At 33.8% G+C, this 21004-nt stretch overlaps 1 protein-coding gene across 1 annotated transcript in view; it reads right to left on the minus strand.

The window, feature by feature from the left end:
* LOC113501197 (homeobox protein aristaless-like) overlaps positions 1-20137 on the minus strand; it is a 74696-nt gene extending 54559 nt beyond the window's left edge. The window contains exon 1 of the mRNA XM_026882263.1: positions 19219-20137. Within this exon, the coding sequence (XP_026738064.1) occupies positions 19219-19456 (238 nt within the window). The 5' untranslated portion in view covers positions 19457-20137. The remainder of the gene's footprint in view (positions 1-19218) is intronic.
* Between the last annotated feature and the right edge of the window lie 867 nt (positions 20138-21004).

Raw genomic sequence — 21004 nt, forward strand, 5'->3', positions numbered from 1 at the left:
TACATTTTATTTGAAAATGACAAAGACAACAGACACAAAGTTTCACTGAGCGTCCTTCTCAAATAAAGCCGCAAGTTTAGCTGTCTTCCCTCACCCTGTATTTACAACCTTAATACAATTTATGGACACGAAATTTCCCTTATTCGGATAGAAAATGTTTTGTCAGTCATGTAACGTGTTTATAAATAGTATATTGCTGTCTCAACACTAACTTTTGTCGTGTTTGAGCGCCATTAGCATTACCTATTTATATAATTGTGCCGACGTACCGGTCAAAATGTAATAACTTATTTTTTGACTCTGACGTAACGAGGTTGGGTTATGAGAAATTACTGGCAGCTAATGTAAAAAAATAAATAAAAAAGTACTCTCCTTTATGGTATTCCATTTTTAATTAAAGAACCGAGTTTAGATTTTTTTGGCTGGGAGTTTTTGTTTTTAATAAAATTATGAAAGAGCTATAAAATTTGAAATGTTATCATACATGTCTACATTTGAGTTAATTAAGACTGTTATAAATTATTGTTAATTTACGATTTTAATTGTCAGTGAACGTAACTTTCTCAGACCGAGAATTTCCTAACATTTAGTTCATAAAATGGCATGCGTAGTATATAAACTCAGACAAGTCTAAAAAGAACAATTAAAAATATGTTCTATATTTTGTTTCATATCGCAACAAAATCTTTTATATAACAATTAAAAGTTTTGCTTGAATTGATTTTTTTTTTCCTAGCCTACTGTGTCCCACTGCTGGGCAAAGGCCTCCTCCAAATCCTTCCAGGACTCTCTACTCTGGGCCGCATGGAACCAGCCTGGTTGGTAAGCGTTGAGGTCGTCTCGCCACCGCTTCCTAGGTCGCCCACGACGACGCCGTCGATCCGTTGGAATTGAAAATTATTCATTTTTATTTTAAATATAGTTTTCTCTTCGCCAGTCTTCTAGTAGGTAACTTGAAACTCAAAATTGGCAGCTCTCATAATATATGATTATGAGTAAAACTGTGAAATAAAACCCTACTTAACAAAATTTTAACGTCTATCGGTTATCAACTTCATCATTTTCGATATAAATATTTTTCCAAAGAGTGAAGTGTAAATCGAGTTAGGTTTTTACGGCGATCTCATTGTTGTCTTGAATGTAAGCGTTTTTTGTAACTTTTATAAAATATTATTATCACAAAAAGCTGGCATTTCATTTTAATTGCCATCGGAATTTATAAAAGTTATAAGTTTTAATAATATCGGGCCGCGCGTGACCATGTTACACAACTTTAAAAATTAAAGTTTTTTTTAAGTTTCATCGTTTTTAGATACTTTTTACTTTAAATTACGCTTTTAATTTACCTTCTAGATCTTTTTTAATCTCTTTAATACGATTTTAGAGGCAGTTAATTGCTGAAATAATTGTGTGAGCAATAAAATTAAGCTCTTTCAACAATATAAAAATATGGATTTTATTTCATTTTCGTGTTGGCAGCAATAAATGATAAACAGCTCCAAGTTGTTTAAAAAGTCCATTATTAGCAGAATATTCGTTAGAAAATACTTTTAAGAATTTTAGATTGTACTCATGCGTAGTAGAAGAACAAAAAAGTACAGTAATTACTAAAAAGAATGTGATAATATCAAAAACGTGATTCCGAAACGCGAATTATACAATTCACATCACTGAACCAAGTCAATTTTAGAATAAGACATTCAGCCATTAAAGAATCATACATTCACCAATCAAAAAATAGCCTGCCGTGTCTATAGCCCCAATAAAGTGGTATTACGAAAGCCAATAGGCTATAACAAACTTCCAAACAATGGTAACCATGCTTGTACATTATTAAGCAATTTCGACAACCATTAATCCGGTAATGGGCAGTAATCGTATAGTAACGACTCCGTTAGTGTATTTGTGATCATATTTACGATAATTCCTTATTAGATTGGTTCGTATCGAACGTTATGTGATATTTCAAGATACATCTAATTCAAAAATGGTTTTATAAAGAGTCAGTTGTTCGACTGTAACAACCTGCTTGGTTTTTTTGATTTGCGTGATAAGTTTTGGAGCTTGTTATGTAATAGGTACTATTAGGTAGATAAAAGGGTAAGACAAGAAATTGATTACACACAGCACACTTGCTAATTATATAAGAAGGTATTGTATATTGGTATACCAGAATAAGTTGATAAGTTAAATTTTTATTCAGTGTAAATGGCCAACTCTGTGCTGATTTTTTATAGAAAATAAATAAAAGAATAAGTGTTAAAATGTCGAAATGTTTTAATGTATAAAAAAAAACGCTTTAATTTTTTCTGGTGTAAATTGTTCGGTCAAATCAATAACGTTGATGTAAAATTAATTAAGTTCTCTAAACAATTGAGGCCATATCGACAATTTTGTTCAATAGGCTTTTAATTATTAATATTAATAAGGATTTCTTTAAAGCATCAATTTGCATATCCAGTTGGTTATTGCACAAAAATCATTAAGTTAATATAAGCGGTTTCGAAGTTATCATGGTCAATACACACAATGATTGGAGGATGAATCGATCGTAAAACTTAAATAAATGCAAGCCTTACTGAAAATTATATTATGACTTTCAAACAAACAGACCAGGGACTATCGGTAACTCAATACATAAAAAAGGCAAAAAATTCAAACAGAATTATCACAAGCAAGCTTAAAAGGCCTAAAAAAGATATACCACTAAAAAAAATCGTCGCTAATTTAATGTAATAATAATATAATTTGTATAAAACAGCAGACGTTGACAGAATAAACGCTTATGAAACCACGAAACATCGTTATCGTATCGCGTGAAGTTTTCAACCGAAACCCTTAGAAAACAAAACTGTGTAATCATCGGAAATTTCACAATATCACCAGCACCCTCTCCAAGAAAGTTACAGTTGTGGAAGCAAGATGCCGCTCTACAAAGACTAGTGCCGTCTCACTTCCATAATTCCAACCATCTTTAAAACGTGGCGTTAAGCCCACAGGAGCTTAATCGTAAACGATTACGTTAAGCACAAACTAATGTGGTTTTAATACCGGGATAGCTGATGGCAATTTGTTCCGAAAAAACTCAATTTTGGTCGCCCAGACTTAATGATAAACTAATTATTTGTCGCCATTTTGGAAAGGGTTCGAAAAATGTGCTTTTGTACTTTTTGGTCGTATGTGTTTTAGTAATGGAAAAATTCAATTGTATGACTTTTTGTTTGCGTAAGAGAAATTGTATTTACGATTGTAATTCGTAATGCAATTCGACTTAATGTTGTAATGTGAAATTCGGGATGGCAAAAAAATATTAATGTTTGTCAGTTTCAGAAGGTTTTCGGGCGTATTCCGTTATTGTTTCATTTCGTTTTAATTATTTATTTATTTCATATGACGATATTTACAGCTAAAGGTACCAGGTGGTAAAAGAACCAATTGTCAAAAAAAAGAAATCTTCTATCCAAATTCAGAGCTGACAGCTGAAGAATTTAATTTTAAAATAAATTGTCCTGAAAGACAAAAAGTCTTACCAGATCAGATAGTCTACCGCTTCATCTTGCAGCAATATTATTGCAGATGTTGAAGATAGATGTCGCTCTACGCCCTGCACTAACTTTAATAATATTAGTTTAAGACGTGACAGAAACTCAGAGACTGACTTTCCAAATGAAGAAATAGTCTAAGTTAATGCCTCCCACTTTCCGTACTTCACATTATACCTATACAAACCTATACTATGCAAACGCTTAACTTATCTATTAAACATGCGCACGCAAAAACATTACAACAACTCCTTACCGAAGCGTCAATAGCTTGAACATCTGTTGGTAACCAACACACTGTATCCTTAAAGTAATAAAAAATAACGCCTAATGTACACTAATAGTGATGTAACGACACAAAGCCCTATAATTCGATGGCCATGCGTTTAGTGATGTCCCTCAAATTGATTCTTGTTGTGGGTTCCGATGAATTAGGAAGGGTTGAAAGATTTTAGGGTCGTTTGTCGTGATCATGCTTATTATGTATTTTTTGTCAACAGGTACTGACAAATGTCGATTTCGGATTTTTAGGGTGTCGAATATTAATTGGATTGGATTTGTATATGGCTCGTGGGGTGCTGAATTATTTTGTTTTAATTAATTATACTGTGCAAAAACATAGTGAACCAAAAAGGTTTTGAACATTACTAGCTTTGCCGCGGTGTTACCATACCAATAAAGTACCTGTGTGTTAGTCCAGGGGCTTAGCTAACCCCAAATAAAGGAAAGAAAATGAGTTATATACACTCGCAAATTTGTTAGAGCCTTCTTAAATTAGTGATATAATTATAATATTATTACCAGCCTATAGATTTCCCACGTTTTGAGCATTGTTCACCACGCTTACTCACTAAGGGTTGCTGATTAAAGTCCTATAATTGTTATCCAGGTTTACCAACGATGTTTTTCTTCTTCGTTCATAAGTTCTTAGAATAATCAACGAAATACATGGGCGGGGATCACACTTCCCATATTTGAATAGTACAACTGTGAGCTAGAAGTCTAGAACATTTTATTTCATCTAGTCATGGCTTAGCAACCGATCTTTCACTGAACACTCCAGTATGACAGATTGTGTCTTTAATAGATCAGAGAAGAACAGCAGCAGGGTCCAAAAAAAGCTCATTAAATACAGATATTAGATATGCTGTATAGATTACCGGACAAAAACTTAGTCAATTTATCTGCACACGGTTGTATTATATCTATTGTTGATTTAAATTGTAATCTATTTTTATATGTGTTTGATAAAAAAGTGGTATTATGTTAGATGAGCTGTTAAAAAAATACGGATTTGGCTTTTTATTAATGCAATTTGGGATGTTTCGAGTTTTTTGGAATCAATGTAAATGTTTACTCTTGTGAGCTTTTTAGTCTTAGAGTTCAATATGTACGCCAAAAAATACAAACCGAATTTCTCATGATAATTTTTAATGACAGAGGAAATATTTCTATGCTTCTTGTTTTGCTCTGTGTAGTAGCCAGGATGCTGAGAATAAGAATAAAATTGCGCAGAACGCTATTATTGAACATAGATAAAGTAAGGGGCAATAACTTTTATTTTCCTTAAGTGCCGACGTAGATAGACATTAAACATAGTTTTATTACTCAAGCATTAATTACTTTAATTGTCTCCACGAAAGACCTCATAAATCTTAATACATACATAAATACGTCTCTAATTACAATAGAATACACAGAAGGTAAAATAAATCCGCTTATCAACATCGAAGACATCAAAAACTATAAAAAAACCCAATTACAGCAAATAAACAAAACAAATGTACGTTATTAACATTGCAATTGTATTTAATTACGTATGTGCACACTTGACACTAATTCAAAATGGAAAATGTCCTAGGACAGACGAACATCTATTATCTGATTGCGATCTTTTACGGTGTGACAATCATGTAACTCAACGTTCATGTAGTCTGTGCCAAATCGCATTTTAATTAGGCAGATAAGACTCGCCATTAGCTAGCAAATTACCCGAGGAGCTGTTTGTTTTATTTTATTTCTGCTTATCTGTTAATGTTGCATCTTGTCCGTCAAATTACCGGAAAACGTGTGGGGTGCCAGTGCGAGCGAGTAGTCGTAGTAGGATTTTTATTTTTAAGATTTAAATGACGCTAGACTGAGTAGGTTAAGAATACATAAGAAATAGGTAGGGCTTGGGTGAGTAAATTATAAGCTTGTAAAAATATTTTTGCGCCCGATTGCAAAGAGTTGACCCTTCCAAACAAAAACTTGCCTTTAAATGTTTCCAAAATATGTATAAAACATTAATACACCTAATTAATGCATGAATGAAGGGCAATCAAATTAATAGGAAAACTTTCTAAGTAAATTTATTTTTCCTATATTACGCATATCCATGTCTTTCGTCACTAGTATTTGTTAATTAAGAGTACCTAATCTAGTAAAGGGACAATGCTATTATTTTTTTCCCCTCATTTATAATACAAGACTACATAAAACATTAGGTACAAATAAGGATAAAAAATAAAATTAATATTAAAAAACACACTCAACAAACAAATGACGTCTGTCACAGAAATAAAAGTTATTCAATTCAGAATAATATCGCCCTAATTAATATACGATACAATTGTATTTTTAATTACCTACGTATCACCCATTTGCGTCACTTGCATTACCTATAGGTCTCTTTGTTCCATTTTGAATAAAATATTGTGTATTTCAAATACACATATTTTTCACTTCGCCCGATACTGAAACAAAATCTGAAGCTGTTTAAAACACAAGGTATTAACAACAACTATTCTTTACTTAGTAAACGAACAAAATTGACAGGACGAAGAAACGGTCACAAGTTCAAAATAATATGACATATATTACGTCATAAGCTAATTAAATCATACAGAGTAGGTACAACTCGCTTGCAGTGGGACCACAAACCAAGATGGCGTCTTAAGTCATCAGTTGCATTAATTCTACAATATTTTATGCACATTTTATTATAACACCTATGTGTTTGCATTTTTTACATCATTTAATTTCCTGTATGCAATGGAAATAACACTGATGTATGATTGTGGTGTAATTGTATTATTAATATCTCATGTTTTTTTACTTGATAATTACTTAGTTCAAGACTTAATCAAGGGATTTAGTACGTACATATACCATATGGGGGTAATAGGCATAGTTTCAGCCGACTTCAAAAAGAAATTCTTCATTCGTCTGCATTTTATTTTAATCGTTTGTTACTTTACATCTTCGAACTAGATGAACCGATTTTGTAAACCTTTACTGACCAGTAGTACTAAAATAGGTTACATAAAAATTACTAAATTATTTGTTATGAATTAGTGAGAATTAACTAGAGAGCCTCAATCATAAATAATGTTTTACAACAAGACACCTAAGTGTACAATTATCTATGCATCTTTTCACATCTTTATGCCTAAACTGAGAAGACACTCAATGCATCCAAAAGGCAAAATTGCCATCAATTTAGAGCCATCATCCTTCGTCCTTATACAACTCCATTTTGTAAATTACCGCTGTGACCACTATCCCTTATCGGGTCCTAGTTCAGGAGTCCCCCCATCAACCATTGTAATGGTCAAGGAACATTATTTTTACGAGCGTCATAAGTGATCCTTTTTCTTTTATTTTTACTACACAAACCGCGCGTGCGCCTTAAATGCGTCCCTGTGATAACTCTCACTTTTAAACCCTCTTATCACCGCATAAAGGTCCTTTCAAATCCCAAAGGATTATAACCTTTATTGTAAATACTTTTAAGGTCTATATTTTTTTGCGAGAGTTTAGTACTTTAAATTCCAACAACATAAGTCATTTGTTAAGTTATCAGCACTTTATTTAGAGTCAAGATTTTCTGAATATCAGAATGTTTGTTTTTTTCGGCGCCGGCGCATGTTTCGAATATTTCGAATGTTTTTCCTTTTGGTTGTAAATTATTTGGTGATAGTTAAGTAGCCGTGTTTTTGTATGTACTTTATTTGTTGGTTATTGATTAATGAGGTTCTTTTAAATAAGGTCCTGTTGGAAATCGAACGTGGAACTTTGATATTTGTGATGGACGACCAATTGCTATGAGTAGCTGTACTAGTAATAATAGTTATAATAGTTTAAGTTAACGAATTTAAAAATATTCTTATCGTTATCCAATGAAGTTCAAAATATATCTGAAGCCTAAAAAATGTTTTTTTAGAGCAAGCGTTTGAAGGAGGACATTTGCTTTTACAAACCAAATAGACAGTTAAGTTACATGTTATTCACATATACAAGACCCTAGACAGTCACTCCTATATCATTAAGTACTTACGAAAACAATGAAACGGAGTTATTCCGCAAAAAATACGGAATTAATTTCTGAACGCATGTATTTAACGTCAGAAAGATGATATATGCAAAGAGTTACATAATTATAAAGGTTTAATACCCATTGAGCATGACTAGGATTACATATATAAGGAAGTACAGTAGACCAAATTATAGCGTCATAAAGGTATAGAAAATGGACCTTACGGCTTTGGTTTTAAGGTTGTTTTTAAGAATATTTTTTACAAATGATGTGGTAGTCTGTACATGTAATTACAAATCGTACGTTTGAAACACCTTTACAACGATAACTTCATTCATAATTAGTTTTCTTTTTAAAATTATCGGAATATAATATCTAACGCCCAACCATTTTACAAAGACCTATTCGCTTGTTTAGCCTCTAAGCCTTTGATTGTTAGGCGGAGCTCAAATTATATTGGTCACATTACAATTCTGCAATATTTAAAAAATATCAAAATTGCTTTAAAACGTAATGTATTTTTTTAAATAATTATTGCTTTTATACCAACTTTAGTTTATTCATATGAGTGATTATAAACGGTTTTTTAATCTTAACATCTTTATAATATAACGATAATTGCGTTGAAATAAGTAGATATTAAAATTTGTTGCATATACATATTACGCCTATTATTAAAATGTTAATTGCTTTGAACATAACATACATCATGTCAGAAATAACATCAAATGAAATTAACGCTATTGTTTGTTATAATTAGTTTTATATTAAATAATATTACGTTTTAGAAGCAATTAAGTTGTTGAAATTATTTATATTTTAGTTAATTTGAGTATCTAATCAGAAAATGAAAAATATACGTTAACGCACATAATGGGTTTTCAAAAACCTCTGATACAAATTGTTTCGAAATCACTGTCTACTGATATCATAGGCTGCGTTTACAACAGAGATGTACGAGGATGCGTAGCGAGGGATGTGTCTGTAAATAACCAATCGAATCGCTTCATTTACCTCGCCTCGGTCTGTACAGCTCTGGTGGAAACGGCTCAGTGGACATCCTCACACGACACATTTCTACCGGACATCTCTGGTGGAAACGCAGCCTTAAGAGGAAGACGAGAGGCGATGTTTTTCCATGGCTTTGCAAATATTTTCTTTTTATTAAATTTACTTGACGATTTTGAATCATCACTCAATTGTAATGTCCTGTCTGCGCGCAATGAACTGCAACGCTTTGCCATGCACCGGTCAAACGCGAGAGACGTTGCACGGCGGTACAGGTTTAGTCAGTAAGAGTGGACACTAACCACATCCTCCTCCGGGGAAGTGGGTGTCCATGAGGATTCCCCCGCTATGTAGAAAACAAAAAAGGTTTCACATTTGTGTTATAAAGTTAAAGACAGCGACGCCATTTATCCATCTAAATTACAAAGCTTGAAATAAAAGAATATACACCAATAAGGCATCTAAAGAATTCAAACTAAAATATGTTTTTAGAAAAGTATCAGACCACAAAAGTGACGGTACTACACTGTCTATGGTACAAGCGGGCTGCGAAACGTTAATTGATTGCGCACGCGCACCTGTCCCCCGTATAAGCGAGAATATTGTTGCCAGCCTTGAATAATGGGTACTACACTATATTATTAAAATTACAGCTGAAAATCTTTATCCTCAATGTTTTTGTACAGTGACGTGCAAAATTCTTTTTTTCGTGATATTTCTATTAGCAATGTAGCATGTATGCCCGTTAGACTGCTATGACAAAGGTTTGAATCTCAGCACGCAGCAATTTCATTTCGAATTCATGTGCATATTTCAAAGTATTTGTCACTGGCTAAAAACCGTAAAGAAATCCCAGTGGAACACCGAATAACAAAAAAATATTTTAAGGGTATCTAAAGGCCAAACTTTTAAAGTCTAACACGTGCATCAACCAAGTGGGACTGTTCGAAAGGGGCCCCGGTGCACAAAGGGGAAAGGAAAGAATATGGGAGGATTTTAGTCAGTCAGAGTCTCACTTCCTTCAAATCCGAAACCGTAGGATTCATTTTAATGATTTACCATCCAGAATAAAGGTTGTAATGAAACCATAACATACGATGAAGGCAAGTAAACTAGAAAATATATTGTATCTTATCTCTTACACGTACTTCCTTGAAATTCGGTTAATACAAGAGTTGTTACTAGTAGTTATAACAATAACGCCTTTAGCAAGCATGCGAAATAAATGAATTGAAGCAATTATAAAAGCTAGTAAATTATCATTTTCTTTGCAATTATTTTTATTTTATATGACATATTGAATTAAATAATTTATTGTTAAATACAATGGCGGACGGAAGGGCGTGGCTGATTGCATTTCCGAGCACTAAATATTGATTTAGCGGAATTAGTACCAATTTATTTGTATTTATATTACGTACTGATTTTATTTGAAATAAAAAGTTGAAGGATGAGTTTAATTATTAATTATTTCATCCATAACTTCAATCATACAACCAGAACCTTCGCCACCAGAAGTAAATGTCGACAGTAAAAGTCTTTTGTAAATAATTATAAATATTATTCGTGGATCATTAAAAACATTTATAGCCATTGAAAATTCTTAAACAGATCTTTCGCTCTTTAGATTAAATAGTTTATTTAATTTTTCATGCTTAGCATAGAGTGCCGTCTCACTTTTTAATCCACTGTCCTATTTTTCGACTGGCCTGTTGGTCTAGTGGTTAGTGACCCTGACTGCTATACTGGAGGTCGTGGGTTCGATTCCCACCCAGGACAAATGTTTGTGTGATGAGCACGATCATTTGTTCTGTGTCTGGGTGTAATTTTATCTATATTGTGTATGTATTTAGAAATATATAAGTATGTTTATCAGTTGTCTAGTACTCATAATACAAGCTCTGCTTAATTTGAGACTAGATGGCGTCGTGTGAAAGTTGTGGAAAAAAAAATACGTTGTTAATCCTCCTAGTAGGAGGATATGTACTATGTATACGTATTATAAAATCATGGGTAAGACATAGATGACATGGTCATTTTCATTTTACTTTGGCTGCTCGTCTCTTTGTTATTGAGTCTAGATCAGAATTTACTATCCATACCAATCATTGGCCTAGCCTTTTCCCAACTATGTTGGGGTCGGCTACCAGTCCAACCGGTTTCAGCTAAGTACCAATGTTTTACAAGGAGCGACTGCCTATCTGACCTCCTCAACCCAGTTACCTGGGCAACACGATACCCCTTGGTTAGACTGGCTGTCAGACTTTTTCAAGCTTCTGACTACCTGTAACGACTGTCAAAGATTTAGGAATAACATCCGGGACCCACAATTTAACGTGCCTTCCGAAACACGGAGGAACTTGTTATGACAAAGATGGTCACCCATCTACGGACCAACCGCGTCAAGCATAGCTTCCTGCAACCTGTGATCGAATCACTTATGCGGTTATAGCTTAGCCACGAGCTCCTCACTATCTATACCAATATATCCAAAAAATGTAGACCTACGTCACTTTCACGAGCGAACATAGCCACATGCCCAGCTAAAGAATTGATTATACAAGTTCTGATACCGACTGTACAATGAGAAATACTTGTTTGTATCGTTCAAGGTGTAAGCCTTGCTTAATAAACGTAATTAATTTTACGAATTCGAGTCGGAACAATAAGAGTTATTGCCAGCCTCGCCCTGTTTCAGACCTCTTTATTAAAACAAGGATGTCCTTTATAAACCGGTAAGTGTAATTTTCTCGGAAATTGTTTAACAAGAAAATTTGGGCGTTGTTTTTAATAATGATATATTATTTACTTAACAATAGTTAATAATGATAAATTTAAGAAGGCTGACTTTAAGTCTTAGCTCGGAGTTAGTATCTTTCCGCACTTTCATTCGGTATACTTAATAATTGGCTGACGCGGCGTTTTATGATTAAGGACGCGGGTTTGATCCAAAACACGCATATTTATCGGGATATCCCATAATAACGATAAATACGCGGTAGTAAACCGTTATTAAAAATAGTTATTAATTTACAATCGTCACCACTTCAAAGCTTTCAGATATCAACTTCTATATCAAAATAAGGAACAAATAAAAAGCAGATCTGTAAATGAACCTAAAAAAGAGAACTTTTCAGAATACAACTACTGTATATGATATGAAACTAAAATTAATTACGCGACCCAAAAGTATTTACCAGATTCTTCTTTGCTATATACAAAACATTTCGCACAATGTTATCTGCAAAACAATAGCTGGCGTCCAAACACACTTAATATTCAGCAAGGGTATGAAATTCCAGATATCATAGAACGGACAAAAACACAGCTGTCAAACTAGTTTATTGTCATTGTACTCAAACAGCTGCAATGTGATCTATTGGAATAAGCTTATACGAGTTCATATCATGTACATGTCATATTAAAATAGAAGCAGGAATTCATTCGTAAAGTCCTCACTCTCCTAGAAGGTTTTTTATGGAAACCCATATAGAGAAGAAGAGAGAAGGACTCTTCCAGCTTTAGTTTGAGCGGAAGGGAGTGTCAGACTTCCGCTAACATAAACCTGACTAAAACCCATGTTGCCTACCTTCCTTTGCCTTTTGTGTACCAAAGGCGCGGTCACCCTTATGGACAATCCCACTGGATTGACACGCTATGTTAGGGTCAATCCATGACATGGAATTTTAATATAAAATATAAAATTTGTTATTTGTTCTAAGAAATTGGTCGACCGGGTTAAAGTTCTGCTTAAACAAAAAATATACAAGAGATGACTTCGAGTATTTAAAAGTTTAACTTAATATTTGTCAAACAGTATCGTCATCCATCACCTCATGGGGTATATGTAAAAGCGAGACAGCACCATACACGCTGAGGACTAGCGTCCTTCTTTCACAACAACGCAACAATCTTCCTATAAAACTTGTTGACAGGCTACCAGGTGATTGGATATTAAAGTATTTAATTACCAAGTAATATAAAAATAAATAACAATTTAAATAAAAGGACTACTTTGTATAAAGGTCCATATAATGACAGGTGCTGAATACATCTCAACATTCATTTGTTTCGCTAGATAATAAAACACATTTCTGTGCATGTATTATCAGTACTCTTCTCGATAAAGTTTTAACGAAACGAACCTTTAAATTTGTGGCTGAAAAGCATTTTACGAAGAACTGTTTGGTCGACTTTAGTTGAATTATTTAAGAGGAATTTGCATCAGCTATCGCGTGCAAAGATGGATCGCTAGTAAAACAATTTGTTTTCGAATTACTTTTACAAATACTATGTCACACGCTTCGGTACGTAGATATCATCTTAATCTCTTTCTTGGCTCCAATCGTGACAGGACCCTTTGAATTAAGCCCTAAACTTGTCACGAACGGCTTGCATTACAAGACACCATTTTGTTTTTATAAACTATTCAGGTTTTAACAATGGATTATTTGTTCTTATTGATGATAGTGATAGAGATAGGTGTGATGAATTGTACCTACAGTTGCTGACTGGTGAAAATCTTCCCGTTCGATATTATTATGCTTCGCTGAAATTATTAAAATATTTTCAATTCAATTCGTAGGCTGGATGTGTATGATAAGTGTAATACTGTACCAGTCTGGAAGACAGCGGATTCTGGATTGCCGCGTACCGACCACTCAGAAGACATTGCATGGAGTTTAAGGTCTAGTAAATAAAAAATCTGCTTCCTCCTTCAACGAGGATTAGTTGATGAGCATTCCCACGAATTCCAAACAGACAAATATGAGAGACTGTTTGAACATAGTTCCGTGTTTTGAATTTTTCCCAGTTCCCAGTTAATGCTGGAGGCTTCTACAGTAGTGGAACCGAGACAGCAAACTGCACAACTAAGAGTTTTCTGTCTTTTTAACAACTCCAAAAGACTTAAAGGGGTGATAAGAAGTCCCTTAGGGCAATATGTCAGTACGCGAATAATTTGTTTGAAAAGATTGATATGAAACCTGTAAAATAAAAATCACTGACGATAAATAATCGTTGTGAATACCGATCACCTGCCGAGGTTCTAATTTAGTTCCGGAAATCTGGTAGGGGTGCGTTATGTTACGTCTAAACAATCGGTGCTAAGGGTCGGTGTTCACTGGTAATCGGTTTATTTAATGGGTTGGTTAACGTTGTCAATAACAACAAGATTTTTGTTGACCGATTTCAGATGCATTTTTTTTAATAAAAAAGTATAATATCAATTTAAAAAGGTACTCAGCCAAACTGTATAGGACTAAATGGCAGCTTTTCCACGTTAATTGAAAATTAATGAAGAAAATCGGTACATTTAGTCTGAAGCTCTCCGGCAAGAGACACAAAAAACCCTGTTAAATTGAGAAACACCTCCTTTTGAGAAAGGTGGTTGTGTATTTTTATCCCAAAACAATTGATCTAGTTTGGCTACAATGAGGTTTCCTTCATTTTTAAAGCTAATATCATACATAATAATTTTTGCACTGCTAAAGACTTTTTAACACTGTCCAACGTAAGTTCGTTAACAGTTCAAAGTTAGCAACAGCTGACAATGAAGTTAAGTCTAATATAAAGCTTTAGAATAATAAACCTACAGGCGTCTAAAATAATGTTTTACCTAAAGCGTAGTTATATGCCAGCAGATCCCAAGACAACCATTTTTGTGCATTAAAACTTGATTCGCTGTCTACTTAACCTACATTTTAAAACACGGCGCATAATAAACGTTATAATTAAGGATACTATACAACATAATATTGTAAAGCTATAAACTCGTAAATTAATGCTAAACTGTTGAATGAGGTCGTTTGAAGATCAATACCTTTACCATGAGATACGTTTGTTGCCATTTGTATAAGCGAGACACTACTATGCACGATGTATAGCGCTATCTCCCTCTCACAATAGCGACAGCTTTGCTCTTAGAGTACTTGGTACAGGAACTCATCATCATCATCAGCCCAGCCCTTTCCCAACTATGTTGGGGTCGGCTTCCAGTCTAACCGGATTCAGCTAAGTATCACTATTTCACAAGGAGCGACTGCCTATCTGACCTCCTCAACCCAATTACCTGGGCAACACGATACCCCTTGGTAAGACTGGTTGTCAGAATTTCAAGCTTCTGACTACCTAACGACTGGTACAGGAACTGATGTTTGCAAATTAATAGCCCTTTATGTCGTAAAATATTTAAATTGCATTTTATTGGATTCTTTAATAGGCTTTATGTTAGGTAGGTAGGTTTTAATTGTTTTAGCGCTCATAATACATATATAAAGGTTACGCTCGCAAGTTTCAAACAATTTTTATTACGAATATATATTTTTTTAGAATCGAATTAAACAGCTGCACTTATAGAAAAATTAAGTAGTTTTTAATGAGATTTTAATTAAAATTAATAGCAGCGATACCGGTACACAAAAATGAGCCATATAATAAAATGAAGTCGCTTTTAAAAAAAAACATTCAACGAAGTTCCCTACACTGATTACAAGAAAACACTAAATTATTTTAAAAAACATTAATATATAATAAAAAGGCATGATTTTGTAACAGTATCTACCCTTAATCTGTATCAATTAGCCTTTCACAATCAGCAGCTTTCATTTTAATGAAAACTGTTGCAAACGATACACGAACGCTTATCACAACCGCGATATGTAAATCAGGGTTTATTCAAGAACATTACTGTTTAAACGGACAACTGATAAAAGTTTGGTATATTTAAGGCTGAGTAAAATGGTACGTCAAGTGATATACCAATTAAAAATAATAAATTTGATTTAAGTAAAAATTATGTTGCTTTGCTCGTTAACAAATGGTAACAATATTTTATGTGTACTCGATCAGTGGAAAACGATGACGATGTATGTATTTTTGACAAATGGGTATTGGATTAAACTTAAACTTAAATTAAAATTTCAAATAATATTGGATACCTACGTATCACGCAACTTACATGGTGACATCTTTGGGGTTAGTAACGTCACTTGTTGGTAAAAAGCGCATTCATGAGTGTCGTCACACGAGACTTCATCTTTCTTCCGAAATAATTTGTTTCTTTTTTTATTCAAATACAGAATTTCTATCTATCTATTCTCACTTGTTAAAAATGCTGATGAAAATAGTATAAGGCCTAGATATATACCTTTCAATGTATCACAATTCTATTTATTTTTGACAAATGTGTACTTTTTTTTGCCATATTCAATACAGTTTGTGAGCGTTAACGGTCTGAGAAACGTAACTATTGGCATCAATTATTGCAATAAAAGTTCCGTTTCTTTTGTCACGTGACTTATTCTTGCCCGTTATATCTATGCATGTGAACTATTCACTTATAATTATCATTAGACGATTGTAGAAACACCATTTGTCGACAAGCGTTGACGCGCGATCGATCTAACAATACAGGTCGGATGACATCACATGACATAGCGCAACCTATGTATGTTGTCAACTAATCATCTCATACATTGTACATTTATGGCTTTTGTTAAAGCTATGAAAAACATAATAAAATCAATGCAATTTTGTATGAGATCATCACTCAGAATACATGATTTTACGATACTAATGTCGATATAATATTTATAATCGATTCGTTGTTTTTTTTTCTTTATTATAATTGTTGAATATGTAAATTTGTTTTAATTAAGTTAATTGAATTCTGTATCATTAGTTTTGTTTAATTCATTACGATAATTGTGATTTGGAGTTGTTTTGTTATGCACACTAATTATAATAGGCCAAACTTTTTCCTCTGTTCAACTATTTGGGATAGAAACTAGAAACTAATTAAAATTAAACATTTAAATTGATTAACTATAACAATATTATTGAATATTATCTAAATGCAAAATTAATGCTTTGTGTTCACACATGCTTCCTGTTTCATCAATATTTCGATATTAGATGATTTAAAATGTTTAAAACTTTAGTAAAGTCTAAATAAATTATCTTTAACAGAATATTTAACTGTATATTATCACAGATCTATGCTAATCTCACCCAGAACCTTCCCAAAACTATTGTAAAATCAAATCAATACCTGTACAACAAGCTTTATCGAACAAAACCGATCGAAGAAGCGAGATAGCACAATGCACTGCGTATCGCCATCTCCCTCCCGCAAAAGCAAAAGTTTCGCATCAGAACTCACTAACTCACAGTTATTTTTTAACAAATAACTCACTTATTTACGTAGTAAATCTGTAACACAACGTACATTGGATACCTATTGGTCAATATAACTAAGTTATTAGATAACGAGGCTGTAAATAACGTTAACACTTATTGCATTAGTTAGGGTGTGGTACTAAAGTATACTAGTGAGTACTTGTAGGGAAAGCGGTGCGATGGATAAGTGGTAACACTAGTTTGGTAACTGACACCCAACCCCTTTTGAAAGAACTCGTAAATTACTGTCTTATATTAAAGTAGGGCTGTGGAAAGGAGATAGAGATTGACAAAATGTAGAGTGGCATCTCGCTTTAATAGTTACCGAAGGTGGGATCTAATTACAGCGCTTTTAATGATTAGGGAATTTCTAGTTTCTTTTTTAAATGTATTTTATGTTAATACTAGCTGTTGCCCGCGACTTCGTCCCCGTGGGTAGAAGATATAAGTTATGACTTATACCGGCACTGCTTTTTTTCACATTTTCCATTGTATCTTCGCTCCTATTAGTCGCAGCGTGATGGTTTATAGCCTAAAGCCTTCCTCGATGAATGGTCTATTCAACACAAAAATAATTTTTCAATTCGAATCAGTAGTTTCTGAGATTAGCGCGTTCAAACAAACAAACAATCAAATAAACAAACTCTTCAGCTTTATATATTAGTATAGATTAGTATAGATTCGTTGGTTGTACTGATATTTCTTAAAGCTTTTCTTGTAAGAAGCTTTCTAAATTCGTTTTCTTTTGCTCATTAATATGTGTTGTGCGTTTATTTGTTTATATTGATTTTAATGGGATCATTGAACAATTTTATTTCGATAGAATTGTAATAATTATTATCAACCTATCCTAAAAACCACATATAAATCTCTTCTTTTTCGTAAAAACCTGTCTCTATCTTACCTCCGCCTTAATTAATTGTCACTGGGATTGTAAAAGCGTGATAGCGCATTACAAGGTGTAGAGTGCCATCTCTTTTCCACAACTGGAATATATTACTTTAAAAGGTAGTGCCTTTTGACAATCCTACTACTATTATAAAGGCGAAAGTTTGTAAGTATGGATGTATGGATGTTTGTTACTCTTTCACGTAAAAACTACTGAATGGATTTGAATGAAACTTTACCACAATATAGCTTATACATCAGAATAACACATAGGCTACAATTTTTGAGGTTTCTAATGTGAGGTCGTAAAAAAAACACATTTTTTGCGCTTACATTGCAAACGCTGACTGAATCCTACAAGATAGATAGAAGGCTGATAGATAGATAGAAGGCAGGTATAAATTATAACATATCTTCTAACCACGCGGACGAAGTCGCGGGCAACAGCTAGTACGGCATAAAGGTGCTAAACAAACACACCTTAATAAAATAACTATAAAACAGTTCAAAGTAAACTTTACCGTTATTTTTAACTGAACCCGGAGGTTACAAGCAGCTGTCGATTGCGAGGTTTAGAGTTCAATTCCAAGGCTACGCAAGCGCTTTTGTAGTTAAATATTATTGTTCAGTTAAAATTGTAGTATTGACATTGAGTTCTAATTCAAATACTGTGCGTTTTTTTTAACAGGTGTTTTATTTTGTTAACTGCACGCCATTATTATTTCTATGCAAATCCTACACTTTTTGTGTGAATTCTGAAATATATTTATGCATCAATCATTTAAATATAAATTAAAAAAGGTAAATGTTAAGTTTAAGAAAGTACAGCCTAATACTAAACAAAACTTCAAGAGCTTCTTAATTGAGTATAGATAGCTACTTTATGACGTTACAGAGACAGAATGACGTCATGAAAATGATTTGTCCAATTAAAGATATGGGTCATGTAATACAAATATTTTAAAAAATACCGTTGAAATTAGCGGAAACAGTTGCAACCAATCTGTATCCTGATCAAGAAGTTTATATCATCATAGAGTTCTTACATGCCTTTTTTAAATACCCAATATAATAATTTTTACTATTGATAAAAGTTATACGATGACAAGCGAAACAATTTTTAATTTTTAATGAAAGCACGAATTGTTTCTAACAAATAAATGTAAAGGTCTGTGTCTAAAGGTTAAGCAATTCGGTGAATGAAGATTTGCAAATTGTAATAAGATATTACCATTTGCTAAAAACCTAAAAAGTTTTCATCAAACACAAACTCTTTTTGTGTCAACAAAAAAAACTAAGACTCACCATCACTGGGGTTGGTAGCACTGTCGGCTGGCCTGTCAGAAGAGTCCTCAGTACCAACAAGGTTCCGTATGCTGAACGAGCTGGTCTTCCTCGCCGGCGTCACTTCCGCGGTCACGCCGACGTCACACCCGCTCTCCGTTCCGTTCACTAGCTCTCGGCACACCTGTTCATTCCCGTTTAGAGACACCACTTCCCCTGTCCCGTCCAACATGTCCCCGCGACGAGTTGTCAAGTCCATTTTTGACAGCTACCTTGGCACACAACAAATTCTTTAGAACAGTTTCTCTGTTTGAATTTGACATTTTCGATCACACCGCGCGGGAAAGTTTGACAGATTCGTAATTCGAACTCATTTCAGAATCTTTTTTTTTATTGTTTGCGGACGGTTAAACTTTTTTTGTCACAAGTTTTAAACACTTAAGTTTTTAGTCACAGTTGTCCGTTTTTTTTAGTTGAAGTTTTACAAGTATTGTTTGGAGTTATCTGTCAGTCTGATTAAATTAATCACTGAAGACACATGTAAATCAATTATAATAACATAAGACCCACAATAAAGACTATGTTACTGGTTTACAACACGTATGATACCGGCGGCGTGAGTTGCGCGAATTTTTGCGACAGTCGCGCGCAACGCGCGGTGACTCCGCGGTGGTGAGGCCGACTGGTCCTCCGGCCTCCTCGCGCCGCTCTCGCGCGGCCCTCCCTACGCCTCCGGAGGCGGAGCCACACCGCCCCTCACTACGGCACTAACACAATTGCGACCGCGACTTTTTAGTCGACAATTACGACTTGAACACTTGTACTGAAGATTTTTTCCGCTCGATCGATTTGTTCTGATGAGTTCTAATTGCGTTTATTGATAAGTACTTACTTAAGGTTACAAAAGACACCGGTTGACGCAATTTTCTTAATGTGTTAGGTTTTTGCATTCAGTTTATTTATTAGGCGCTGCAGTCGTACTGACATAATTGTAGCGGGTCTTAAGTAGGTGTCGTTGTAATTATCATAATTGGACAAGCCGCGACCTCCGCCTGTAGAGAGCTGGAAAAAATATCGGCGATCGTAATAGAATGCCTTGGAACGGTTTTTATTCGACTAATTTAGTCACACGTGTAGGCATTTTAATGTGTTCCGAACAATGACTTATGTATCTAATCTATTATTTCTAATTATGTTAAATGTGACGTGTACGTTTAGAAATGAATGGTTGATAACGTCCTCTATAAAATTTATTAAATTGACTTGAAGTACTTTGAACGGTAAACATAGAAATAATTTGCTTAACAGTCCTAAATTGTAGTAAAGTATATTAATAAGAATTTATTTTCGTTCCCAATTTCTCAACGAGTCCTTATCGCTACTAAAGCAATAAATTAACTTGAGCCCTTCAATAGATATTCACAATTAGAGGTAACAAATTTGCCATCGGTTTATTTTAATTTAGCAACATAAATTGAGATAGCGTGGGACCCCTAGCTAAATCAACGCAGACGTTGAATGAAATAGAAGTAAACGGACAGCCCTAAGGCCAAAACAGACCTTAGGGCTGTCCGAACGAAACAAAAGCAAGCGGTATTCATGTAAACAAGATTTTTGGACAAAAGTTTATTGAATTTTGATAATACCAAACAGAAAAAACTCACTTATTATGTATACCAACTACATATAGATAATTATGTGTAGTACAAGAGAAGCGCTTAATTTTATTTGTGAAATTGAGAAAGAATTGGTGAAATTAAAAAATATGTAACTCTTTTCAATAAAAACTGACAACTAGAATGTGATT

The sequence above is a fragment of the Trichoplusia ni genome, chromosome 15 (genome assembly GCF_003590095.1).
Source record: "Trichoplusia ni isolate ovarian cell line Hi5 chromosome 15, tn1, whole genome shotgun sequence".
Lineage (NCBI taxonomy): Eukaryota > Metazoa > Arthropoda > Insecta > Lepidoptera > Noctuidae > Trichoplusia > Trichoplusia ni.